The 22,953-nt window shown below is 46.7% G+C and overlaps 5 protein-coding genes across 5 annotated transcripts; 4 read left to right on the forward strand and 1 right to left on the reverse strand.

Moving 5' to 3' along the window:
- Positions 1–249: 249 nt before the first annotated feature.
- On the forward strand, positions 250–1,891 carry PtA15_14A146 (uncharacterized protein; the record flags this gene model as incomplete). Its single annotated transcript, XM_053162832.1, has 9 exons — positions 250–323; positions 410–485; positions 568–660; positions 760–848; positions 944–1,032; positions 1,127–1,212; positions 1,285–1,341; positions 1,414–1,505; positions 1,585–1,891. 9 exons carry the CDS (start codon positions 250–252, stop codon positions 1,889–1,891), a joined length of 963 nt encoding a protein of 320 aa, XP_053026819.1.
- Positions 1,892–2,797: 906 nt separating this feature from the next.
- Positions 2,798–4,503, forward strand: PtA15_14A147 (uncharacterized protein; the record flags this gene model as incomplete). Its single annotated transcript, XM_053162833.1, has 4 exons — positions 2,798–3,152; positions 3,258–3,323; positions 3,401–3,709; positions 4,337–4,503. The coding sequence occupies 4 exons, from the start codon at positions 2,798–2,800 to the stop codon at positions 4,501–4,503; spliced, it is 897 nt and encodes a 298-aa protein (XP_053026820.1).
- Positions 4,504–9,238: 4,735 nt separating this feature from the next.
- Positions 9,239–10,243, reverse strand: PtA15_14A148 (uncharacterized protein; the record flags this gene model as incomplete). The annotated part of the gene is made up of 4 exons (XM_053162834.1): positions 9,239–9,329; positions 9,409–9,536; positions 9,687–9,946; positions 10,054–10,243. The coding sequence occupies 4 exons, from the start codon at positions 10,241–10,243 to the stop codon at positions 9,239–9,241; spliced, it is 669 nt and encodes a 222-aa protein (XP_053026821.1).
- Positions 10,244–10,378: 135 nt separating this feature from the next.
- Positions 10,379–10,915, forward strand: PtA15_14A149 (uncharacterized protein; the record flags this gene model as incomplete). The annotated part of the gene is made up of 3 exons (XM_053162835.1): positions 10,379–10,459; positions 10,524–10,667; positions 10,757–10,915. The coding sequence occupies 3 exons, from the start codon at positions 10,379–10,381 to the stop codon at positions 10,913–10,915; spliced, it is 384 nt and encodes a 127-aa protein (XP_053026822.1).
- Positions 10,916–18,649: 7,734 nt separating this feature from the next.
- PtA15_14A150 (uncharacterized protein) lies at positions 18,650–20,229 on the forward strand (the record flags this gene model as incomplete). Its single annotated transcript, XM_053162837.1, has 8 exons — positions 18,650–18,729; positions 18,803–18,878; positions 18,956–19,060; positions 19,141–19,229; positions 19,315–19,403; positions 19,478–19,692; positions 19,760–19,851; positions 19,932–20,229. The coding sequence occupies 8 exons, from the start codon at positions 18,650–18,652 to the stop codon at positions 20,227–20,229; spliced, it is 1,044 nt and encodes a 347-aa protein (XP_053026823.1).
- Between the last annotated feature and the right edge of the window lie 2,724 nt (positions 20,230–22,953).

Here is a 22,953-nt window from a genome sequence, read left to right on the forward strand (position 1 = left end):
GGAAGATAGGACAAGCAGCGGAAATAATCAAGTAAGAACTGCTCACGTCTTTATTTGCACATGATAGTTTCCAAATACAGCCCGTCTGGAATACCCCCATGAGTTGGCCCAATGCTTTAAAAGGCTTAATTGAAGTGTAACGGTGAGCTGTCTGTCGAGATAGACTGTTGTTTCTCATATCGCTCTGCGGCTCCTTCCTGCTACTCGATCCGAGCCATAATCCTCTCTGTGCTTCGTCAAACAACCAAGATGTCTTCAATCAGGACACAGATCAACCGAGATCACTTCAGATACAGCATAAAAGATATACGGGCAGACATCAAGTGAGTGCTTGTCAACCTGGCTAAATCATTGCAATTCCCGGAAGGCCTAATGAATTCCTACCCTCTTTCCTTCTTTAACCTCAAAGGAAAGACTTGACAGCTGCCGTTGGAGAGTTTCTTGGGACCCTCACTTTTTTACTTATCGGTCTTGGTGGAATTCAGGTCTGTTTAATGAGCCCGCGCTTCAAACTAGAAAAATTTCATTGATCGAATTTTATCTCTCTATTCTTACCTCTGATCTTAGGCTGCAGCCACGTCGAACGCCGCTTTTACAAAACGCACTTCTCAAAATGTCAACGAAGCAGGGAGTTCGACCACCGCCGTACCAAGTATCGAGGTAAATTTGATTTATCATGAATTGACATCTCTGTTTGAGATGCAAGAATACTGAGATCTGTGATTCTCTTTTGCCCCTGAAACTCGAAAAACCATTTAGCAATTGAGTTACATATCGCTTTCGATGGGATTAAGCCTAGTATTTTCGGCATGGATCTTCTATCGAGCAACGGGTGCTGCCTTCAATCCGTTTGAGTTCCATACCTCACATTTCTTTCCATAATGTTGCTAGTCGTGCAACCATGTGAGGTGAAACAACTGATGGAATGAACTTCTTTTTTCAGTAATGTGTCATTCGCCTTGCTAGTCATAGGTGCGATCAAACCTGTAAGATTTGTTCTCTATGTGATCGCTCAATTTGCAGGTGCCATCGGTAAGAGATAATTTGCTATTCCCATTATGAGAAAATATATGATTACCCATCAACCATCTAACTTTTTTTATTCATTACAATTACTGAAATGCAGTGGCAAGTGGGTTGCTCAAGGCTTTAATACCTGGACCACTGACCGTAACTCCCGCCCTAGGAGCCGGTGCGACCAAGGCTCAGGGTGTATTTATCGAAGCATTCGTCACTTGTGCCCTAGTCTTATGCGTGTTATTCTTAGCCGTTGAAAAACATAAGTCGACTTTTTTGGCACCCGTCGGAATCGGCCTCACCTTGCTTGCTGGTCATTTGTTTGTGAGTCTTTCAGTATCTAATTTCAGGCTCGATTGTAGACGCTCAGAAATCGGTTTGGACCCTATGATATAGGCGGTGGTATTTACTGGAGCATCAATGAACACAGCCAGAGCTTTTGGGCCGGCTGTGTTTACAGGATTTGACAGTGATCATTGGGTTTATTGGTAAGAGAGAAAAAACTGAGAGGATTTGAATGGGGACGTCGAAGACTTGAAAACTGACTATGATGCGTCGGCTAAACAGGGTAGGGCCGACGATTGGTTCACTGTTAGCAGTGATAATCTATCTGATGCTCAAATGGCACAAATATTGGCTCCTGAACGAGGGCCAAGACACAGACGAAGCATGCAAGTCACCAGCGTTGTTCTGTGAAGAAAAGACGCCCAACGGGCTTCCCATCTCTCGCCAGAACCGATGGCCCAGCTTCGGCCAGGCTAGCGAGCACCGTGTCGGATTTGAAAGCCCTGGCGGCCGCACAAAGTTCTCTAGCTTCAGCTCCCAACGATCTCCTCCCGTCCCAAGTCTTTATGAAGGCACTCGTCCGGTGTAAAATCATTCTAGTCTCTTTCGCATCTTTTAATCTCGCATAAAATAATTTATTAGATCAAGTCTGCCACTTTTCTTGAAGGATCAGGTCTGTTGCTTGTCTTTCGACGCAAAAATGCCGAGGTACTGCTTATTGGCGTCATAATCCAACGTCACATTAAATGCAGTGCAGGCGAAATCTTGATGAGATCTCTGTTTCTGTGCTAAACATTTTTTCACATGTTCCAAAAATCACAATAGCCCTGCAGTTCACATAGGAACGTCTTGGCACATGTCACAAAAACGACGTTGCGCGCCCCCGGTAAAAACATCTAACACTCTAGATTTGAGCAAGTAATTGTGGTTAAAGTTAAACCGTTGCTTGGAGGTGAAATCTTAGAGCATCCGCATCGGTTGCGGATTAAGGGAGGATTAGCGTAACTAATCCTTTCCCATTACTGGAAGCGTAGCGTGAAGTGTTTAGTTCCGTGGATGCTCTAGACGCGTCATCCCCCCAAGCGCCGGTGGAGCAAAACGCCACGTTTATGCTACCGCCGACCGTAGAGGATGCGAAACCCTCATTAGGCTATGGAATGAAACCATACATGGCTAAAAGCAGGAACTACCTTGAAACCCTTCCGCTTCCAGAGGCCCCTTAAAAGGGTGACCCGCTTAGGGAAGACCAAAGGAGTTAACCGCTCCAGCCAGTCCCCAGGTACTGGTCCCCATATAAATAGTGGAGTGCCTCTTCCTCTCTTTCCCCCATCGCGCCGTTACCAAAGCGAACCCCGTCTCCCTTGGCCTCTCCGCGCTTTTAGTAAGCGTCGCTTGAGAAATTAGCTCCTAATTTTTTTGACCTAGAAATCTGAATCTTCTTGCTCTCGCTCACGGTGGAATCATTCCTCATACCTACTTAGCATCTTCACGCGCTATGTCCGACAGAGTCCAAGCAGTCACGGATGGCTTCCGTAACAAGAACCAAAATCCTGTAACCAACCCTAATGCTCCTCCCCCCGAGGACCCTACTACCACTGCTAGCTCCCCGGCAACCCGAACTGCAGCCCCAGCTATTCCGGCTGAAGGGGAAACCTCTGCCCTTCACCATCCCGCCCCTTCCATGCCTCGAGATGCCGCAGCAAAAAAGAGTAAAACCCATAAGAACCAAGGGAAAAACGGGAATCCAAATCGCTTCGGTAAAAGCTCCGCTGACGCGGCCCCAAACTCTACAAACGAGACTGGGACTAGGAATGATCCGGACCTGTCCAAAAGATTCGAAGCGGACGACAGTAAGTCCAAAACCACCCGTCCGAACCATTTTGGTAGAACGGATGACTAACATTCAAAAAAAAAAAAAAAAACAAATGAATTGCGAACGCGCGCGCGCATTACAGCCGACGATGAGAGTACGGAGGCCGGGATAGAGGTTTTAGATCCTACCCCCAAGGATTCCTCCAAAGGTGTGCTCCTTGCCTTGCTTCTGCTCAAGTTTACCGCTAGCCAAATGTGATCCCTCACTAACGCGTTGGATTTAAAGGCAAAGCCTCTCCCCCAGTTGTAGCCCCAAAAAGCGTCGCGTGGAATGACGAGAACATTGCCACCCTCGTGGAAAAGCATCTGGCGGCGGAGAAAGCTGGCGACCAAGAAGCATCCGACCTCTACTTCGCGATGTTCAAATCCTTGATGTCAACAAAGCCCCCCGTGCATTCGGCTCAAACCCCGGTGTCAGCCTCAGCCGAAGACCTCAGCAACAAGGCGCGTCCGAAAAAGCTGGTCAACCCCGACCCTTACGCTAAGTACGCCCTGATCCCCAAATACCACGATGACGAGGAGAATCACTCAGATGGTGAATCCGTGGTTGGCAACATACAGTTCAATGTCGAAGCAGTTCCCCGTCATGACGAGATGGGCTTTACCCCCTATTTTGACAAGAATATAAGGGAACTTAAGGGCCCCATTCCCTTGACGATATTCAACAAGGCATGGAAGAACCGCACTATCCTCTATTACGCGGAAAAACGGTCCAAGTTTGAAGATTCTGCCTCCGACCGCAACCGCTACACGGGCTATCCTTACCCGTCAGAGTGGACTCAGTCATTTAGCGACTGGACTTCTAACCACCAGAATTTCTACAATACCCTCAAAGTAGAGTACAACTTCAAGCGCATGGCCAACTGGCTCCTCGCCCACAAAGCTAACGCCGACGCTATCCTGGCCAAGGACGGCTTTATGGTTGCCCTCCGCTATGACATCCAAGTGCGCACCAACGCCTTTGCTCATTGGGTGGTGTTAGCGGACGGCTCCCAATCTGTGGCAAACATCTCAGTTTTCCGAAGCAAGATCGCCCACTCCTGCTACGCCACTGCCAGGAAATTTGATGAGCTTGACTTCACAGACAACCCATACGCGGAATTTGGCACTTGAGCTAACTGGGACCCAACTACTGGTGCCCCAAAAACCGAGAAGAAGCAAGCGGTCGCTAAGGCCCCGAACGTCGCTAACACGGCGGGCCCGTCTTCCCTCCCAGAAAAACCCGCTGGCGGTAGAGCCCCAAAGGGTAGCGGGTATAAAGGCAACAATTTCGACCCGAATCACGCCGCGAAGCAAGGCGCGCAAGGGAACGGGAAAGCTCCCCAGTAGGCATTCCTCCTTCTTTCCTTATCGGTTTAGCCATATGGGCACCGTAATCTTTGTCGTCTCCACAATACACAGTTCTACATAGCCTCCCCACTGTCCCTACCGGAAAAAAAAAAAAAAAAAGAACCATTAAAAAGTCCTTTCCCGGCTGAGCGTCACCTCACCCTCGATCATGTCCTTTTTCTGACCAATGAAATGAATCATCTCCATAGTGTGTTTAGTGAACATCCAGAGCAGAACTCACCCGAGCCCCCCCGTCAGCTCCCATGCGACCAAGGTGCTCCGGAAACTGCCGCAGAACCGGCCCCCTTTTGCCCCAATCCACATAGTGCCTCGCCCTCGCGTTGGCCGACAAAAGTCTCTTGCGAAATGAACATTGAGGCTTGGGAGGCGGCTCTTAAAGACGCAGACCTCCTGCCTGAGTTTGCTGACGTCCTCGATGGCTTCAAGAACGGTTTCCATCAAGGAATTCCGCAACACTCGCTCGGCCCAAATAGGGCATTCTTCACCCCAGACAACCATGCCTCGGCTTGGGAGGTGAAAGACTTAATAGAGGAAAAACTGCAGAAAGAGCTCTCAAGCGGACGAATGTTTGGTCCATTCAAACACACGGAGGTCGCTAAACATTTTAGCTTTTTCCGCTCCAACCCGCTAGGAGCGGTGGTTAACGGCGATGGCTCGCTGCGACCCCGTCGGTCAACTCTTTTGTGAACCCAGATGACTTCTCTACTACTTGGGACGACTTTAATATCGTCTCTAGCTTCCTGCGACGAAGAGAAAAGCCCTGCCTCCTAGCCATTTTCGACTGGGAAAAGGCTTATCGCCAGATACCCACAGCCATGGACCAATGGCCTTATTTGCTGGTGAAAGATTTTGACGGCAACCTCCTCTTGGACACTAGAATTACCTTTGGAGGGGTGGCAGGGTGCGGTTCGTTTGGCCGTCCTGCTGATGCCTCGAAACAAATCATGCTGCATCGCTTCGACCTAGTTTCCGTCTTCCGTTGGGTCGACGATAACCTCTTTGTGAAGGATATTGAGTCTACAACCGAGATGGACGACATCGTAGCCCTCTCAGGGGTTTTGGGGGTCAAAACGAACGATGAAAAGTTCTCGGTTTTTGCTCCAGAACAGAAATACATTGGGTTCCTGTGGAACGGGGTCGACAAGACTGTCCGCCTACCGCAGGGGAAGTTATTTGAACGGGTGGACCAACTCAAAAAGTTCTTAGACCAAAAAGTAGGCCGCCTTAACCACGTGTCCTACCTATTGCCCCAGCTCAGATGTTACTTGTGCAGCTTCTATCGCTGGCTCAAGAGCTGGGCAATAAAGTCCGCTTTACGGACACTTCCACAAGACGTGAAAGAAGATCTGGACCGATGGTTCCACACACTTATCACTTTCAAAGAGACCCGACTAATCCCAAACCCCGCCCCAACCAAAATTGGGTGGATGGGTGATGCATTGACCGGCTTCGGCATCGGAGTGATGATCGGCCGCCGATGGGCCCAATTTCAGTTGGTGCAAGATTGGAAGGAACGCACAAACCAAGAAAGAGGCATTGCCTGGTTGGAAACAGTCACGATCCGCTTAGGCCTACTGATGCTAGAATCACTTGGTGTGAAGCAAGGCAAAACATTCATAGTTTGGACGGACAATACCACCACCGAGGGCGCAATCCGCAAACGCAAATCCAAAGATAAATGGGTGAACGAAGAATGGAAAATTATCCAAGATATCTTGGTTAGATTACAAGTGGATATCGAAGCACGAAGAGTAACCTCGGCAGAGAATAGAGCGGATGCGCTTTCCAGAGGCGTAAGGGATGGACATGAATGGCAACGAGCAATCCCCATTCACCTCCCTACTGACTTAGAACAATATATGTTCCAGATCTTGTACTAGATAGGTCCGGACTAGCTGCAATGTGCTACTTGTGTCAAACTTCCCTCCCCATCCTACTGTTTTGTGTTTTGTCATGTTTCACCTGCGTGCTCTGCGAGTATATAAGTAATGAATGTTCGCTCCCCCCAAATAATAACGGTGCGAAGCCCCTTGTCATCCTGAGGCATGCTTCCACTCGACAAAATCAAACCTTTTCTCCGAGATGGAAGCATCGAGAAAACACCCACGCCACAAAACCTTTATTTCCTGAGAAGCTACAAACTAAACTCACTCCTCACACTCAACACCGCAGTCAAAAAATTCTCTCGCTTCAAGGCGGCGCAAGGAATCAAAGACTATCGGTTACCAATCTCTGAAGACAACATCTACGACTTTTGCTTCTGGGCTGGTAGGGATGAAGGGAAGAATGAGACGCAGGCCATCGCCGCAAGCACTCTCGAAAAATATCTGAATGGTATCAAGGTATGGCACCTTTACCATTGTACGCGCTACCCCGACTCCATGAACAAAACAGTAAAAATTTTACTGCGGTCCTCGGCCAGAGCGGACGCCTCGATCCCGGCGAAGCCCAAGAAAGGAGCTGTTCACCTTAAACACCTTCTCTATCTAGCCAAGCAACTCCAATCAAAAGGGCCACTAGAACAAGCGGTCCTTGACCTTGCTATTACCGCCTTTTGGGGGATGGCCCGGCTCGGAGAACTCACCCACAGTAAAGACTCGGGACCACTCGACCCTGCCCTCTCGCTGTTGACGTTGGACGTGAAATTTGTCACCGCGGCCGGGAAGATAAAGATCAAACTTGCTCTTAGGCACGCCAAGACCTGTAAACCGGGCGAAGTCCAACACATTGATCTAAAAGCCATCGGTAACGCGCTCTGCCCTGTAGAAGCTGTGAAGCGCCGGATTCAAGAGTCGAAAGGCCTTCAGTCATCTCTCTTTGGGTATTTCGACGCCTCAGGAACTCGCCGACATCTCACCAAAAACAATGTCACAAAAATCCTTACCGCCGTCTGGAAGGAAGGAGGCTTCCAGGGGATCTCCGGTCACTCCTTCCGAGTTGGCGGGGCATCTCTCCAAAACGCGATGGGCGTAAACGTCAAAGACATTTGCCGCCTGGGAAGATGGGTATCGGAGTGTTACAAATTGTACATCCAACCCTACACGCCAGAGGAGAAGTCCGACGCTATATCCCTGCTGAATGATCTGGACCGTTGTTGGGTTGCTGCCTCCCCCTGTACGGCCGATTAGAAATGATCCCCAATTGCGCTACCCCGTCGGGGAATTGAAAACAATAAAGAAAGGATACTCCCAGAGGCTCGAGCTCACTCAAGAGTTGGGTCTGAGGTCGTACCCCCCTCGCCCTTGTGGCGAGAACTTTTGTTTTTGTAAAGGTTTCCTCTCCCTCCGCCACGAAGCCAAGCGGCGCAACTCATTCCTCGTCTCGAGGTCGAGTTGACGTCCTGAACTCGTCTTCCGGAGTGAGGCACCTTACCCCCGACCCTCACTCGGCTAGCTTGGGAAGCAGTGTACACACCCTTCCACGGATAGCCTAGGCTTCTGGAACCAACCAGAGCTGAAAAAGTAAAGCAATTGAAACCACATGTATTTAGTGTGTAACCGCGCGAAGTAACAGCGCGCGCTTGTGCGCCAAACCTAAGTTACCCTCAGCCCCGACGTTGTCGCGCTGAGCTATGTGTCTACAAAACACTGGGCCGTATGGGCCCCCCGCCCCGCTGGCACCACCTTGTACCGCATGAGTAACACGGATCCTCGGCAACCGCATCGGGTCCGATTTAATCGGACTAAACTCCTCCCGGGAGTACGATTTGGAGTAAGCGGGAGTAAAGTTACTCCTCGCTAATCCTGGGAGTAAGCGCTGCATGCAGACACTCCTCCCCACCCAAAAGTATGCACCAAACACAGCTTACATAAGCTGTAGGTGCATACCACATACTTACACAGCTTTTTATCCCGCACCGATGCGGCTGCCGGCCGGGATTAGCGCTAATCCGGGAGTAAGCAGATCTGTTACTCCTCGAGTTACACCCGCACCGATGCGGATGCTCTTACATGCCAATGAGCAGCTCGGTGAACTGGGTTCACATTTATGACGCTTAATGATGAAGCAACAGACGTGGCCTAAATAATTAGGTCATCTCTTTTTAATGGGCCTGTACCATATCCTAAATTGCACAAATTTGTCATCAATTTTGGATCAATTGTTTGATATTGGAAACTTTGCCAAATTTTTGGATATTGCCGCTTTAGCACAGGCTTAGAAGTGATTTTCTGTTTTTCGATCTACATTTGGGTGTTTTTCAAATTTAAACCTTCACATGAGATTGCCATTTCAAAATTTTGAAAACTGGGTGGATCATATCTTGCGCGCAGCTGGAGCTAAGTTACTAGAACTCTCCATTTGACCCATGCGTGGTAATTAGAGGTTTATGAGTTTCTCACCTTCCCTTATAGTCTTTAGCGCGGGTCACATGTGATGTATTTGGCCCACGCCAAATTATATAGGACAGTCATTGTACATCAAATTGCTCCTAGAAACAAACAGCGTTTGCAAAATTAAAGTGTATGACTGGTACAAGGAACAAATAAGACCAGAACCTCAAGAAGAATGTTTGCGCAAATTTTCCATTCCATCAATTGACAGTCCTGATTCTGAATAGGTTTAAAGCTTCGGGCGAACTTCAAGAATAATTCTGAAATGTCTTGGCTGCTCAAATCGAGTTGAATATTGGAAACGGATGGAATGAGACTGTGATTGTAATTTTTCATTTATATGTAGGGGAAGCTGAAGAACCAAACAAAAATTTAAATGGTAGCTAATGTCGTATTTCATCTAAAGGCTCTGCACGTATTGAGGACCAATCAATTTTCGCGTCCGCTTCGACATCCAGTTCTCCGATTACCGAGCTACAAGAAAATTAGTACAAGTTCAGTGAACCGAAGCACTTGATTTGAATATATGAGAATTTGAGCAGGGGAAGCGCACATGTGATCTCCTCTAACAATGTATAGACCTAAGGGTACCTCTTCCATCGGCTCATCAGAAGAATAAACCCGCTCTACGGAATCTGACAATATGATATTTGTCGTTTGATCGAAACCTTTCAGTTCACCCTATCTCGGATATCATGACCAGGAGAGAGTAAAATCACTAAAATAGCCATTTATCGGAGAAAACTATCGATGCATACTGAAATCCCGATCACAAGGAATTCTGAACATGAAGCACCTAACCTAAGAGAAACATGTCAATCATCAACTCACCGTGATAATCCTTCCATCCTGAGTGATTACTAGTACACGTTTATCCTGTGCGACAGCAGTCCCACCATCAGTACTTCGTATACTGGGCCCAAGAATTGAAGGAAATAACGAGATAACCAACGAGATAATCTGCAATTTTTGAGCTCTAGAGTGGACATGTAGGATTAAGACGCGTCTCAGTTGGATCACGTATTGGAAGGAGACAGAATACCGTTTGTTGGTGCTGACCATTTTTCCTGCTTGAACAATTAATTGCGTATCTAGTTCCAAAACGAGATCGGAAAACTTCCAAAAATGCCACGTATCGATTGATTTTGTTCAAGATTATCGCTTCATAGTTTGATCGAAGACCTGGTCGGGGACGTACGATGGTATACCAACCAGGATTCCCGTCTAGTGAGCTGGAGTTCGGATGTGGCGCAGGTGGTGAACAGGGGCTGTGACTTGAGGAGTCGCGCGCGGATATGCGAGCTCGCGCAGCAGCAGCAGAGCAAGCGTTCATACAACGGGCCTTTTGAATATTCAACTTCAAATTGAATAATGAATTCGGAAGACATCAAAAACTTCTGCACGAGACCAGCCCTTGGGAGCCCATGAGACTCAACCCGAACGCCACTCACCTAATCCAGAGCAAGGACCCATAGTAGCGAGCTCAACTCATCCACAAAGGAATCATCCAACACTCGAGTATCATGTCGAGTGCTACAAACCCCAAAGCATTCCCCCTGGCCGACGCTAATCTGACCAACCAAATCTTGGATTTGGTCCAACAAGTTGAGCGACTATTTCCTCTCGAGATTTAAGCAGAAATAACTGACCATCGTACACAATCTGCAGGCTTCCCATTATAAACAACTGAGGAAAGGGGCCAACGAGGCTACCAAAACCCTCAACCGTGGAATATGTGAATTTATCGTCTTGACTGCCGATACCGAACCCATCGAGATCTTGTTACATTTGCCATTACTTTGCGAAGATAAGGTTTGTTTTCTTCTACCCCATTCATCGCTTTATCTCCAAGAATCAAGCCTTCAGAGTGTATCAACTGAACTAATATCACATTTTCACAGAACGTGCCTTACGTCTTCGTACCTTCAAAAACAGCACTAGGTCGAGCTTGCGGAGTTACCCGATCTGTCATCGCTTGTTCAGTTACCACTAATGAAGCAAAAGAACTCCAAAAACAAATCGAGACCGTCAAAAGTCAAATCGAACGATTACTCATCTGAAGAATGAAATGAAAAACACGCCTTTTTTCTTTTTCTTACGGATGTATACGAACTTGGCTATATCGCCCGCCTCCGAAGGAAAGACTCTTCAATTCTGCAATGACTTTTGAACTATACCATTTATGCTGGCATGGAAAGGATGATGCGAAAGGCCTGGGTCTTGTCTCCTCTTACATTTTTGGGGATCAACCTTGACCACCTTCCCCAAACAATTGAGCCAAAGAGCCGCACGGGGCTGCAAAAAGCATGCCTCCATGTGAGAAAAGACTGAGCTCCCATTTCCTTGTTTTTGCTTCAACAGTTAGTTGCTCAAAACACAAAAAAATGAGCTTACATGAAGAAGTTTGGATGATTTTTGGCAGAGATACAGCCAAACAAATAAGGTGTGTTTGTGTGTACCTGTCACACCAAGAGACAAACTTGTCAAGCCCCTCTTCTGGTCGCGGAGCGACCCCTCCGAAGGAGGTCCGAAGGAGGGACTTGAGTCTAAAACCGACTTACAACCGCGTCATGGTTGGCCAGTTTTGGTGTAGCCAACTTTTGGACGGCTGCACCTCCTGTACATCCATCTCACTGTAGGTAAAAAGTTGGGTTGGAGATAGAGGAGAACGGTGCGGACCTCCTCATCCAATTTTCAAAGGAAAATATTGAAAATTGGACCAGCAGGAAGTTTTGCAAGATCACAAAAATCTGACTCTTCAAGATTGAACTGAAGTTGATTCTTGGCTTCCCAATCAACATTCCTCCATAATTTTTCTATTTACCATCCCGGGATGACAATCTTGTCCTCTATTGAATACATAAGGAATGGTTTGGTTTAAAGAAAAAAAAACAAAGCCATGTTGGACTAAAATTGGCTTGTAAAATATCCTACACATACAGTTTTTGAAAAATTTAAAATCCTTCTTGATGGGGATGAAGACCCCCATCTTGGGCACACCCTGCCCAACATTATTATCCACTGGGTGGTTGTGTGTATTTTACATGATTTTTACAAACAAAAAGGACCTCAGAAGCCCAACCATGACACGCAAACATGCACATTTTAGACACAAGCCTCTCCACACTTTGTGCAATCAACGGAGAGGCTGTACAAGCTTGCACCATGGGAGTTTCCTCAGCACTTGCGTGCAAGTGCCATCTCTGAACTCAGTCATAGATTGAGTTGGATCTCACTTAGATGCTGGTTTGAAGGCAAGGTTCATGTTTGCCGCAAAATATCCTGAAATGACCTGGAACAATACTTGATGTATTGTGTAATGTATGTGTAAAATGTATGCCAAACCTATGCTGAAAACAAGGCCATTTTAATGATAAGTTTTTCTTGATCCTCAAGCTTGACCAAAGCTCCTCATATTTCAATTATCATGATTTTTGACCTCTTTGGAAACCCATACCCAGTAGGTTTCTCTGAAACAGTTTTTGTATTTATTTCTAGGGCACACACCAAAAAGCTGCCATTTCTTTTTAAGTTGTTTCTATTACAAATTGTGAAAACTTTGGATGGCTTGTAGTGATACTGTGGGAGGTAGAGCTGGTCCCTAGTACCTGTTGGCAGGTACATGGGCGGGTACCCCTGGAAATGTGCAGGTATCTGCCAGGTGTGGGTGCGGGTGTCCAGTCTGGGTACAAATTCAGGCAGGTACCCGCGCACAAATTACCATTCTGCATAGCTCTGCTTGCCCCTAGTGCCCATTGGTGGGTACTAGGTACCTGTGGGGGGGTACCCGTGGAAGTACGCAGGTAACTGCCAGCGGGTGCCAGGTACGGGTGCGGGTGTCCATTCAGCTTCAAAATTCAGGAAGGTACCTGCACCTGCCGCGGGTACCCAGGTGTGAAGTGTCAGCTCTAGTTGGAGGCCTGATTTTGCTCTGGTACTATGGATTGAATTTGGCGCTGTGGGGCCAGCTGTCACACAATCATGAAACCTGTGCGCGTTTCTGTGACACATTGTGTCACACAAACGTACGCGCGCGCGTTTGTGTGACACATAGACCATCACCCAGCCATATAATGCCAAGATGAGTGCCCCGTGATCCCAGGGGCGAATTATCTGAATCCTTTGATAATTGTATCTGATTTTCATCCATCTGTACAGAAATCCTGTCGAGGAGATTTTCTGAATTCATTCAAAAGCCCTGGGTAATCTGAGGCTCCCCTGGACTTGTCCCAGAATTCTAACTCCCTTGGGACAAAATTTAGCAGCTAAAGAATGTGTCACACAAATTTACACATGTGTGCTGGTGTGTCAAATTTTTCATCACTGAGCCAAGTGATGCCAACCTGAGTGCTCATGCAGATCCAGGGGCTTAGGTGGACCCTTCAAAAATTGTTTATAATGTTCAGCCATATGTACACAAATGATTTTGGGGATATTTTCTGAATTCATACACAACTCCTGTTTAATATGAGGTTTTTTCCGCTGGACTTTTCCCAGAACTTCAAATATTTTGTGAAAAAATTCAGCAACTAAAGGATGTGTCACACAAACTTATACATGTATCGTTTTGTGTACCACTAACATATCTTGAGCTTTTTGGGATTTATGATAAACACATGATAGAATGAAATATATAGAGCTGGCACTTTGCACCTGGGTACCCGCAGCGGGTGCAGGTACCTTCCTGAATTTTGAACCAGAATGGACACCTGCACCCATACCCGGCACCCGCTGGCTTTTACCTGCGTACTTCCACGGGTACCTAGTACCCGCCAATTGGCACTAGGGGCAAGCAGAGCTGTGCAGAATGGCAATTTGTGCGCAGGTACCTGCCTGAATTTGGACCCAGACTGGACACCCGCACCCGCCGGAGAATACCTGCGCACTCCCACAGGTACCCGCCCGCGGCAACAATGGGAAGTTACGTTATCCAGTTTGCCTAGGTGTGATTTAGTTATCCAGTCCTCTGGGGTGTGAAATCCAACATAAATTGAATCTGTGGGTGTCAAAAGAAAGGCTGAATGTTGATTAACAGTATGGTCCCACTTTTTTTTGAATATACTCCTATTTTTGATGTTGAAATATCACTTTTGTGACCAAAAATCAGTTATCTGGGTAACTTAGACCAGAAAACTGATTTTTGGTCACAAAAGCATTATTTTAACATCAAAAAGAGGATTTCCTTGGAATAAATTGGGGTCCATATTGTTAAACAACATTATACCTTTCTCTTGACACCCACAGATTCAATTGATGTAGGATTTTACACCACATAGGACTGGATAACTGAATGATATCTAGGCAAACTGGATAACGTAACTTCCCATCGTTGCCCGCGGGTGCCAAGTACCTGCCAACAGATGATAGGGGCCAGCTCCAGAAATATATGATTCCTGTGGTAAATACCTTGTTTTTGCCAAGTATTAGATATTGCTTTGCAAGGTAGTTGAAAATGTGTTCTAAAATAGTTCCAGTAATACCTAGATTCAAGTTGGAGCTGGTTTTCAATTGAATTCAACTCCTTTCAAAAGTGCATTCAGCTCATTGAGCATAATAATAAAACTAAAACTATGGATTTAGATTGCCAAAAATAGAACCAGAACTAATAACAAGTGTTAGAACAATTGGAACAACAATAAGAAATAAGAAATAGTCATACCAGTTGAGAAGATTTTATATGTAATAAAATAGAGAGCCAGACAAGGATTTATAGAAAGAGGACTGTAGGATCGCTAAACATGGAAAGAATTAGTACATTATGAATCGGTCCAAACGATTGTGTTCTTTTTCTCACCGAATGATCAGGATTCTGGGAGATGAGAATCAGAAGGAAGTTGATCGAAAGTATGCCGATGATGTCGACAAGAGTTGATTGAGCTGTCGAGTAATCGGAAGCAAAGAATGTCAAAGATTATGAGGAGTTGAGATTGACCGAATTTTGAAGAGGGAAGAGAATAAAAGAAATACGAACGGGTGAGAAAGTGACGACGGAAAGGGAAAGGAGTAGAGAGGAGTTGAGCGTTTTTAGAAGAATAACTAGAGTTGTTATTAGCTTAAGATTAATAGACTTGAGGATGACATTCAAGTCTATCAGGATCGACAGGGTACTCGGAGATGTGAGTAAGAGTGTGAAGAATGTGTTTTGTCAATAGTGAGAAAGAAGGGAGGGAGGAGCGAGTCGAAGAAGGAAGGGAATCCCAAACAATCGAGCTGACTATCATCGCATGACTGAATGATGTCATCAATGATGTCATACTCTAGAATCGGAACAGCGGAGAGCGGAGAATGAGGCGGAGCGTGGAGCGCCACTAGCGGAGAGCGGAGAATGAGGCGGAGCGTGGAGTGCCACTAGAGCGCACCCCAGATCGGTAAAAAGGCGCAGAGCAAGGGCAAAGCGAAGCGCTACTAGAGCGTACCAGAATTCCAACACATAAGTTAAACATAAATTCATCATGAATTCAGCATACATTGAGGCTCAAGTTCCAGGATATATCTAACAGGTTTCTTAAACAATATTGTGCAATGGCACTTGCACACAAGCGCCACACAAACTCCCATGGTGTTGACCAAGAGACTCCATTGTTTCCTTGAGTCCCTCCTTCAGAGGCAAGCGTTTTGCGCCCACAAGGGACTTGATAAGTTTGGGATATATACCTTCACCATGGCTGTTCTTTGTTCTTGCTAGCGCCCTTTATTACTCAATGAACTGCTGGCACAGGTGACAGGCTAGCCTCAATCTACAAGCCTACACCACAGGAGCAGGTCAACATTCTGTTGACACTCTGCCTTTGCGTCCCCTGAACGTTGCTTTCCTCTGCAGGGGGCAACGTTCTGACACGGTCAGAAATTACCACGAAAGGATTGGTTGGCGTGGTTTGGGTTGTCACAAGGATTGGTTGGCGTGGCTTGGGTTGTCACAACCGCATCCCGGCGAAGAGGGGTGGGCGTGCCGACGTTGTTGGACCAACAAGGGTTCTGCACCTTGGTTTGCCAATAACTCCGGCAACATTAAGTTGACGCCTTTCCCTCCGCGCTCTAGAAGCGCGTCAAGGGATTGAGCCCACAACGTTGGCAACAGGATAATCCCGTAAGTGCAGATAGACAAAAGGAACTCCTGCAGGCTCAAACCCACAGCCCATTCTTCCCAGAAGGCTTCCTTCCAAGGTGTTTCTTCCTAGTTATACTACACAACACTGGCTATACCAATCATGTGGTATTGCACACTTAATAACTAAGCAAAACAGTTAGCTTCCACTGTTACACAAAAAAAACATCAAAGGTAAAAAGAAAAAAGAAAAAAAAATCAAAATCAAATTGTCTTCTCGAACGCTCACGTGGCAAAGCATCTTTGCAGGTGGGCGCAGGAAAGCAAAAAAAAAAAAAAAGTTTCTACAACCTGAGCATCCAGAACTGGTTGGTCAGACCATCCCGTTCCAGCAACGCTCAAGTTGGGGGACCTTGCTGTCATAGAGAAGTTTTGGTTAATGAAAACGTCTTTTTGACGTTTTGTCAAGCGGTCCCAGGGACCCTGGCATCCTATCAACAAGTGGATCCTAAAATGTTGTTTGGAAGCTTGGGCAGGCTGTCCTTGCAACCCAAGCGTCCTATTGACCACATGGATTCAGCAAATGTCCTCCGGACGCCGGTGTGGTGATCCAGATCTGTTGCGCGCAACAAAACTGCCAAAACCTCAACTCACAGCCTAATATACTTGCATATGATGGAATATTATCAGAGAAATAGATTCCTCATACAAAATTAACCCCAGTCACTCACTTCAACTACCCAGCTAGCTCTTTTAGTTTGGAAGTTATTTACAAATATAGGTTTAGTACGGGCCATACCTAGGTGGAAAGTCATGTAAATAATAAAAGGCATGCATATATATAAGAGCATAGTTAGATTTACTAGTGAGGAAGGCCTCCACTATTAGCTACAGATCACCTCACGCAACCTGCACATTGGAAACTGCATTGACTAGGCCTCCACTCAACAACTCAACAGATTTGCGCGGACCTTACATTGATGCATGCGGTCAGAAAGCCACCACTTTGGCAGTGCAACCAACCTAGGCGGCCTTTGCCTTAAAAATTACAAATCACACATTGTCATGTGGAACATCAGTTCAAGTTATGCACCCCTTGCACAAGGCAGTGTAATCCACAGGGTCACCACCAGCAGAAATGCCTTGAGTGCAGCCCTCACCAGCAAAAATAACTCAGAAAAGAATATATAAGGAGGCCCTCCTCCCACCATTTTTCCATCATCACCCAGGCACCCCAGCTCAGTGTTCATTGCCATCATCACGGAAGACACAGTCATCATACATTAACATAGAAATCTCATATCACACTCCATCATCACTTCCCTCTGCTGAAACCATTAAACCCCAACAAAAACATATTCTCACTTGATTATATTCTTTGCCCATCTTGCCATATAGAGTTTGTATACGCATATTTTACTTGTTAAAACTGATCTAGGTCTGATAGAGACTACTACATACAAGTTTTCTCCGTCATAAAGTCACACCACAACAATAAATAAATTTGTTGTCAGAATTCTGTGGTATAATAGAGGGGCAGGTCTTTCAAACCACCCGTAACAGTAGTATTACTTAGCTGGAATATCATATTGTTATTTCCCCCTCAAAGGACTGCCAACCCATCCCAAAGGAGTTCTCACACCGGTGAAAGCGTCAGGATAACCCAGGTATCCCAAGAACGGCTGGGTTGAGGCCACCGTCCTCTCAACGCCAAATCTTCCGTCAAAGGGACTTTGACGTCCCAGAAACCCCAGATCCCGCAACCATCGTGGTTGATGAGGACATCAGTGAATACATTCCGTCTAAAATCTGTCCTGTGGCCATCAAGACAACCACAACGTTCCCCCGCGGTCCTAGTGGTTGCCAGGACGCGTGATTCCTGCGACTGTTTGGGCAACATCCCGACTTCTCTCAATCGCTCCTGTGGTGTAGCGGCTCCCCTTTATTTGCCTAGGAGAAATCAAGTTCAAAGTGAAACTCGAAGCAACCCAGTCATTTTGAATATCTCTCGGTCCAAAATTATGTTCCGCTGCTGGTTATCAGAAATCCTGGTAACCTGGTTCATGCATGCGAGTTGGGATAGCCTGTCCCACAAGAGTCTTACAAGATGTTGGTGGAGTTGATGATTCTTTGAAGGCATTTCAAAAATGAACATGAGCTAGGGAGTCATGACGGCTGCTAGCAATTGTCAACTCTTTTGCGAGCCATGAGGCGAGCGGGCACATGATGATCACTGACGATTAAGTTATACTCCGCGTTCGCCAGAACGGACCGAGTGTGTACCGACGACCTTCATTCGCGTGCCCACAGATATAGCGTTGACGATGGAGAATCCCTGCTCGGTGTCCAGATCCGAGAGATGCTAGCATATCGCTTGATCCGAATGACTTGCCTGGATACAATGGTCACCTGCACGCATGCTCTTTTGGCGAAGCACGCTTCCGCGATTCAGTCGGTCTTTCTCACAGTTGGGGGATTTCAAAGCAAACTATGTACCAGACATAGCGGATGAGATGGCTGGGCCTTGCTTCCATAGTAGGTTCCATTCCGCTTCCGACGGGCCAGTTGCAGCGCTAGTCCACAGCAGAACGACCTAGCTGGCTTGTGCACAAGAGCTCTGCCGAGTTGTAGGCGAGAAAGAATAAGGTTTGCCAACATCTTTGACCAGCCTTAAACGGATCCATTCCTTGTCTCGTTTATTATCCACGTCCGACACTTTCATCTTTTCCGAACAGCCGCACAACACATCATGCCACACACAGTCACCGTTACACGATTGAAAGTCAACCACCTGAAATTCAGTCGACAAGACTTTCAAAGAGAATTCAAGTACGTCCGCGCCCGAGCGCAGTCATATTTACCTTTCAAATACTCACAAACTCCTCTATCCTGACGATTTCAGAAATGACATGGTGGCAGCTTTCGGTGAATTCGTGGGCACATTCACTTTCATGCTCCTGGGACTTGGAGGCATCCAAGTTAGTAGATGTGTTTCACCTAACTCATATTAGACAGGTGCACAGTTGGATTTATTTTTTTCTTATGACCTATTTAGGCGGCTGGTACTTCGAACTCCGCGACACTAGCTCGTGCGGCTACGCAGACTGCCAGTGAGACAAGCAAAGGTGCCAGTGCCATTAACACTGTGGCTAGCATTGAGGTATGTTTTTTTTATTCCGCCAAGAAATATTTCCGAACTGATTTGTGTTTCGTCAAAAATTGAAATCATCAACCTGGCAGCAATTAACATATATCTCGGTTTCGATGGGATTGAGCTTGCTGTTTTCAGCTTGGATCTTTTATCGTGCTACAGGGGCAGCATTCAATCCGTTCGTTGCTTCGGCACTCATCTGTTCCCTTCCGCCGGTTAAACCTTTCTTGTTCATGCTAATCAAACACTTATTATCATTTTAGAAACGTCTCATTTGCCTTGCTTCTGGTTGGAGTCATTAGTCCTACCAGGTTTTTTTTCTATGTCATTTCTCAATTTGCGGGCGCAATCAGTAAGTAAAAATTCGCGACAGACAAAACATTCAGCCATCAAGTAGACTCATAATGTGAAAACAATCATTTTCAGCCGCATGTGGATTGCTCGAGATCTTATTACCCGGGCCTCTGGCAGTAACCCCAGCACTAGGAGCGGACACAAACTTAGCACAAGGTGTCTTCATTGAATGCTTCATCACATGCGCTTTGATTTTATCCGTGCTGTTTTTGGCAGTCGAGAAGCATCGTGCTACGTTTTTGGCACCGCTTGGTATTGGAATTACCCTTTTTGCTGGACATCTTTTTGTACGCGCTTAATGTCAAATCCAACACTGTCTAGGCCTGGAAAAGCTTACTGAAATACGACGTTCAGGCCGTTGTTTACACTGGAGCTGCTACGAACACAGCTAGGGCTTTCGGACCATCTGTCATTACGGGATTTGGAGACGATCATTGGGTGTTCTGGTAAATGATTATTCTTGAAAATATTAGCACTCAGTAGGAAAGTATGATCTGTCTTTGTTGACTATTTTGCGCACGATAAGGGTTGGTCCGACGCTCGGAGCTTTCTTAGCTGTCACAATTTATACGCTGATGAAACGGTTCAAATACTGGCGATTGAATCTTGAACAAGATACCGACAAAGGCAGCAAATCCCCCGACTTATTTTTCCAAGAAAAAATCGAAGCCAACACCGACAAAAACAACAATCCTCAAAGGCTGCTACCCAGTCTCGGCCAAATTACCGATCTTCTTAGGGGCAATGGAAGCACTGAGGAAGCTCATCAGGCCGGCGAATCTAGCAATCACCCGTCACAACCTACTGGCTCTCACATTGTTTGATTTCTTGACCAACTATCTGTCTACTTTCTTCCATCGTGATTCGCCTCACATTAATCTGTATATAAGTTATTTCCGAACTCTACTCAACTGCGCTTGGATTTTCTTGTTATACCTCAATGATGCCCACTCAAATGTACTTTCATCCTAATTTAACAACAATAAAAAATGAAGATCTCTCTCAAGACATAACACAGCATACCCCCCAATGTCTCCCGGACTTCTTAATCACGGACTCTGCCATTTTGATTTCCCAATCTGGTTGAGGAATGGGTTTCATCCCCTTGCAACCTACCAGCGCCCACAGCCTACGAACTTGACAAATACGTGTTGGAGGTTTCGCAGTGGCTAACCGTTTCCGGTGCGCATTCTGACCCCGAGGTGATCCCTGTCTGCTGCAACACTGTCAATTAGATAGTAGCCAACAAGGCCAGATAACGCTTGTTCATCGCAGGCACTAAGGGCTTGTACCATAGGCTTCAATTTTGCAAAATTGCCACTTTTCTTGTCCTCTACACAATAGTCAAAAATAAGAGGAGGGTTCAATTGTTAAAATTCTTCACTTTTGGGCCCAAGGCTGTCCTTTGGTGATGTTCAGTTTTAGTTTGAAGAAGTATTGAGGGATATAGATTTGTAAAAATGGAATTTTCATGCCCTATGGTACAGGCCCTAAATCTTCCTTCCTGGGGTACACGGCGGACGCACTTTTAAGGTTTTTCGCCGAAAAACCTTTGAAGTGAGGGTTCTCACTTGGAGGACCTCCGAAGTCGCCGTCCTTCGGATGATCTTTGAAGAAAATCCGAAGATTTTCCAAAGGTGGGGCAAAAACTTCGAATGACATTCGAAGGTGACAGAAATATCCGTCCGACCACCGGGTTGGACCGGATAAAACCTTATTTTTTGACATCTCACTCTACTCCGAAGTCCATTGGGAGGAAGGACCCTCCCCTCCCAATATTCTTCGGAGGACCTTCGAATGCCTGTGACTTTGAAGGATCTTCGGAGGTGGAGCCCTCCCCTCCCAATATTCTTCGGAGGACCTCCGGAGGACCTTCGAATGCCTGTGACTTCGAAGGATCTTTGGAGGCGGAGCCCTCCCCTCCCAATATTCTTCGGAGGACCTTTGAATGCCTGTGACTTCGAAGGATCTTCGGAGGCGGAGCCCTCCCCTCCCAATATTCTTCGGAGGACCTCCGGAGGCCCTTCAAATGCCGGTGACTTCAATGGATCTTCGGAGGCGGAGCCCTCCCCTCCGATTATTTTTTGATGGACCTCCGGAGGACCTTCGAATGTCAACCCGTTTGATGGAGGCGAGTGGTGCCAACATCCATGGCGAAGGGCATTGCTCACCTGGACCAGTCTCCTCGACATCCCCCACCAGCTCCCCTCCGCCAACGAAGCCACCGATGTCGTCTCAGCAGGAGGACACCCACCCAACGGTAAGCGGGTAATTTTTTCTTCCCTCCTTGCTGACAAGAAAGAACTCACGTTGACCACATGATTTGACCCAATAGGCTTGCGAGGAGTCCTGCAACGGGTCGCCGCCTATCGGCCCCCAACAAGACAATGTGGCGTTGCAAGAAGAAGACCCCAACCCCCCCCCCGGTGACCAAAACGCAAGTCATTCATGGAGAAGTTCGTCGAACAGACGGACAGGTTCTTCTCCGGCGACTTTGGTGACAACAACGCCCACTCGCCAAAGGAGGAGCGGTCGTCACGGGTCGATCAACTAGCTTCGTCCGGTTCGTTGGCTCATTTGACTCAATCTCCCCCAACACCGAAGCGAGTGAAGACCGACAGTCAACCCAAACCTGCGACCCCAACCCCTCCAACCTCACCACGCGACCTGTCAATGGACCAGTATCTCGAATTGTGCCACATCGAGGCCGAGGACAAGGTGACTCGAGCTGTGATCGAGAATCATTCACTCTACCACTGGTCTATCTTCAAGACCACCTCTGTCAAGACCCTCTGCGACCTCGGGATGCGCTACAGGCCTGCGGTTTTGCTTACAGACGGCGTCCCCGAGGCCATGAAACGACTCAACCAGACCTGATGTGTTCCCTCCCGCACCTGCCACCTCCCCCACTCCTCACTTGTTTGTTTAAATTGACCTGTTACCCCTACCCCTGTGACCCACCCCCTGCAATTCCTCTTTGGTCCCATAAGCTCATGCCCCTACCAATCCTTCTCTCTCTTGGTTTGACCTGCAATCTCCTGCAAGCTGATGCAATGTCTGTGTCTTATTTATTGTTTTCTTGTGATTTAATCTGATGGGAATATCATGCTTATACAATTTCCCTCTGAAGAATACTTATCCAAATTACCTCTGATGAAAAATAAAGAAGTCAACAAAAAAAAACTAAGTTCAATTGGGCTATACTGCACATAACTCAACAAGCATGCAGACTTGCTTGCACAACAATGATGGAGAGAAATTCCCAAGCTAGCTTCATAAATAATGATTGACATAAAACATGCTACACCCATTAATGAAATGTATGTTGTGAGCCTGAGTATCTATAGTGACAGCAGGACACAAGAAATGGGGGGGCAATAGTTGGATTTCTTGGGATAAAGAAATTACAACTATAAAAGAAAAAGAGAGAAAGAGAGAGAGAAACCAAGCAGGATAAGAAGGAAGAGAAGTACTAGGTTATTCTAGTGGGAATGCACGTCCACTGGCAATGCTACTCTTCAGAAGAGTGCTGCTAATCTGTGCAAGAA

This window comes from Puccinia triticina, chromosome 14A (genome assembly GCF_026914185.1).
Source record: "Puccinia triticina chromosome 14A, complete sequence".
NCBI classification, from domain to species: Eukaryota; Fungi; Basidiomycota; class Pucciniomycetes; order Pucciniales; family Pucciniaceae; genus Puccinia; species Puccinia triticina.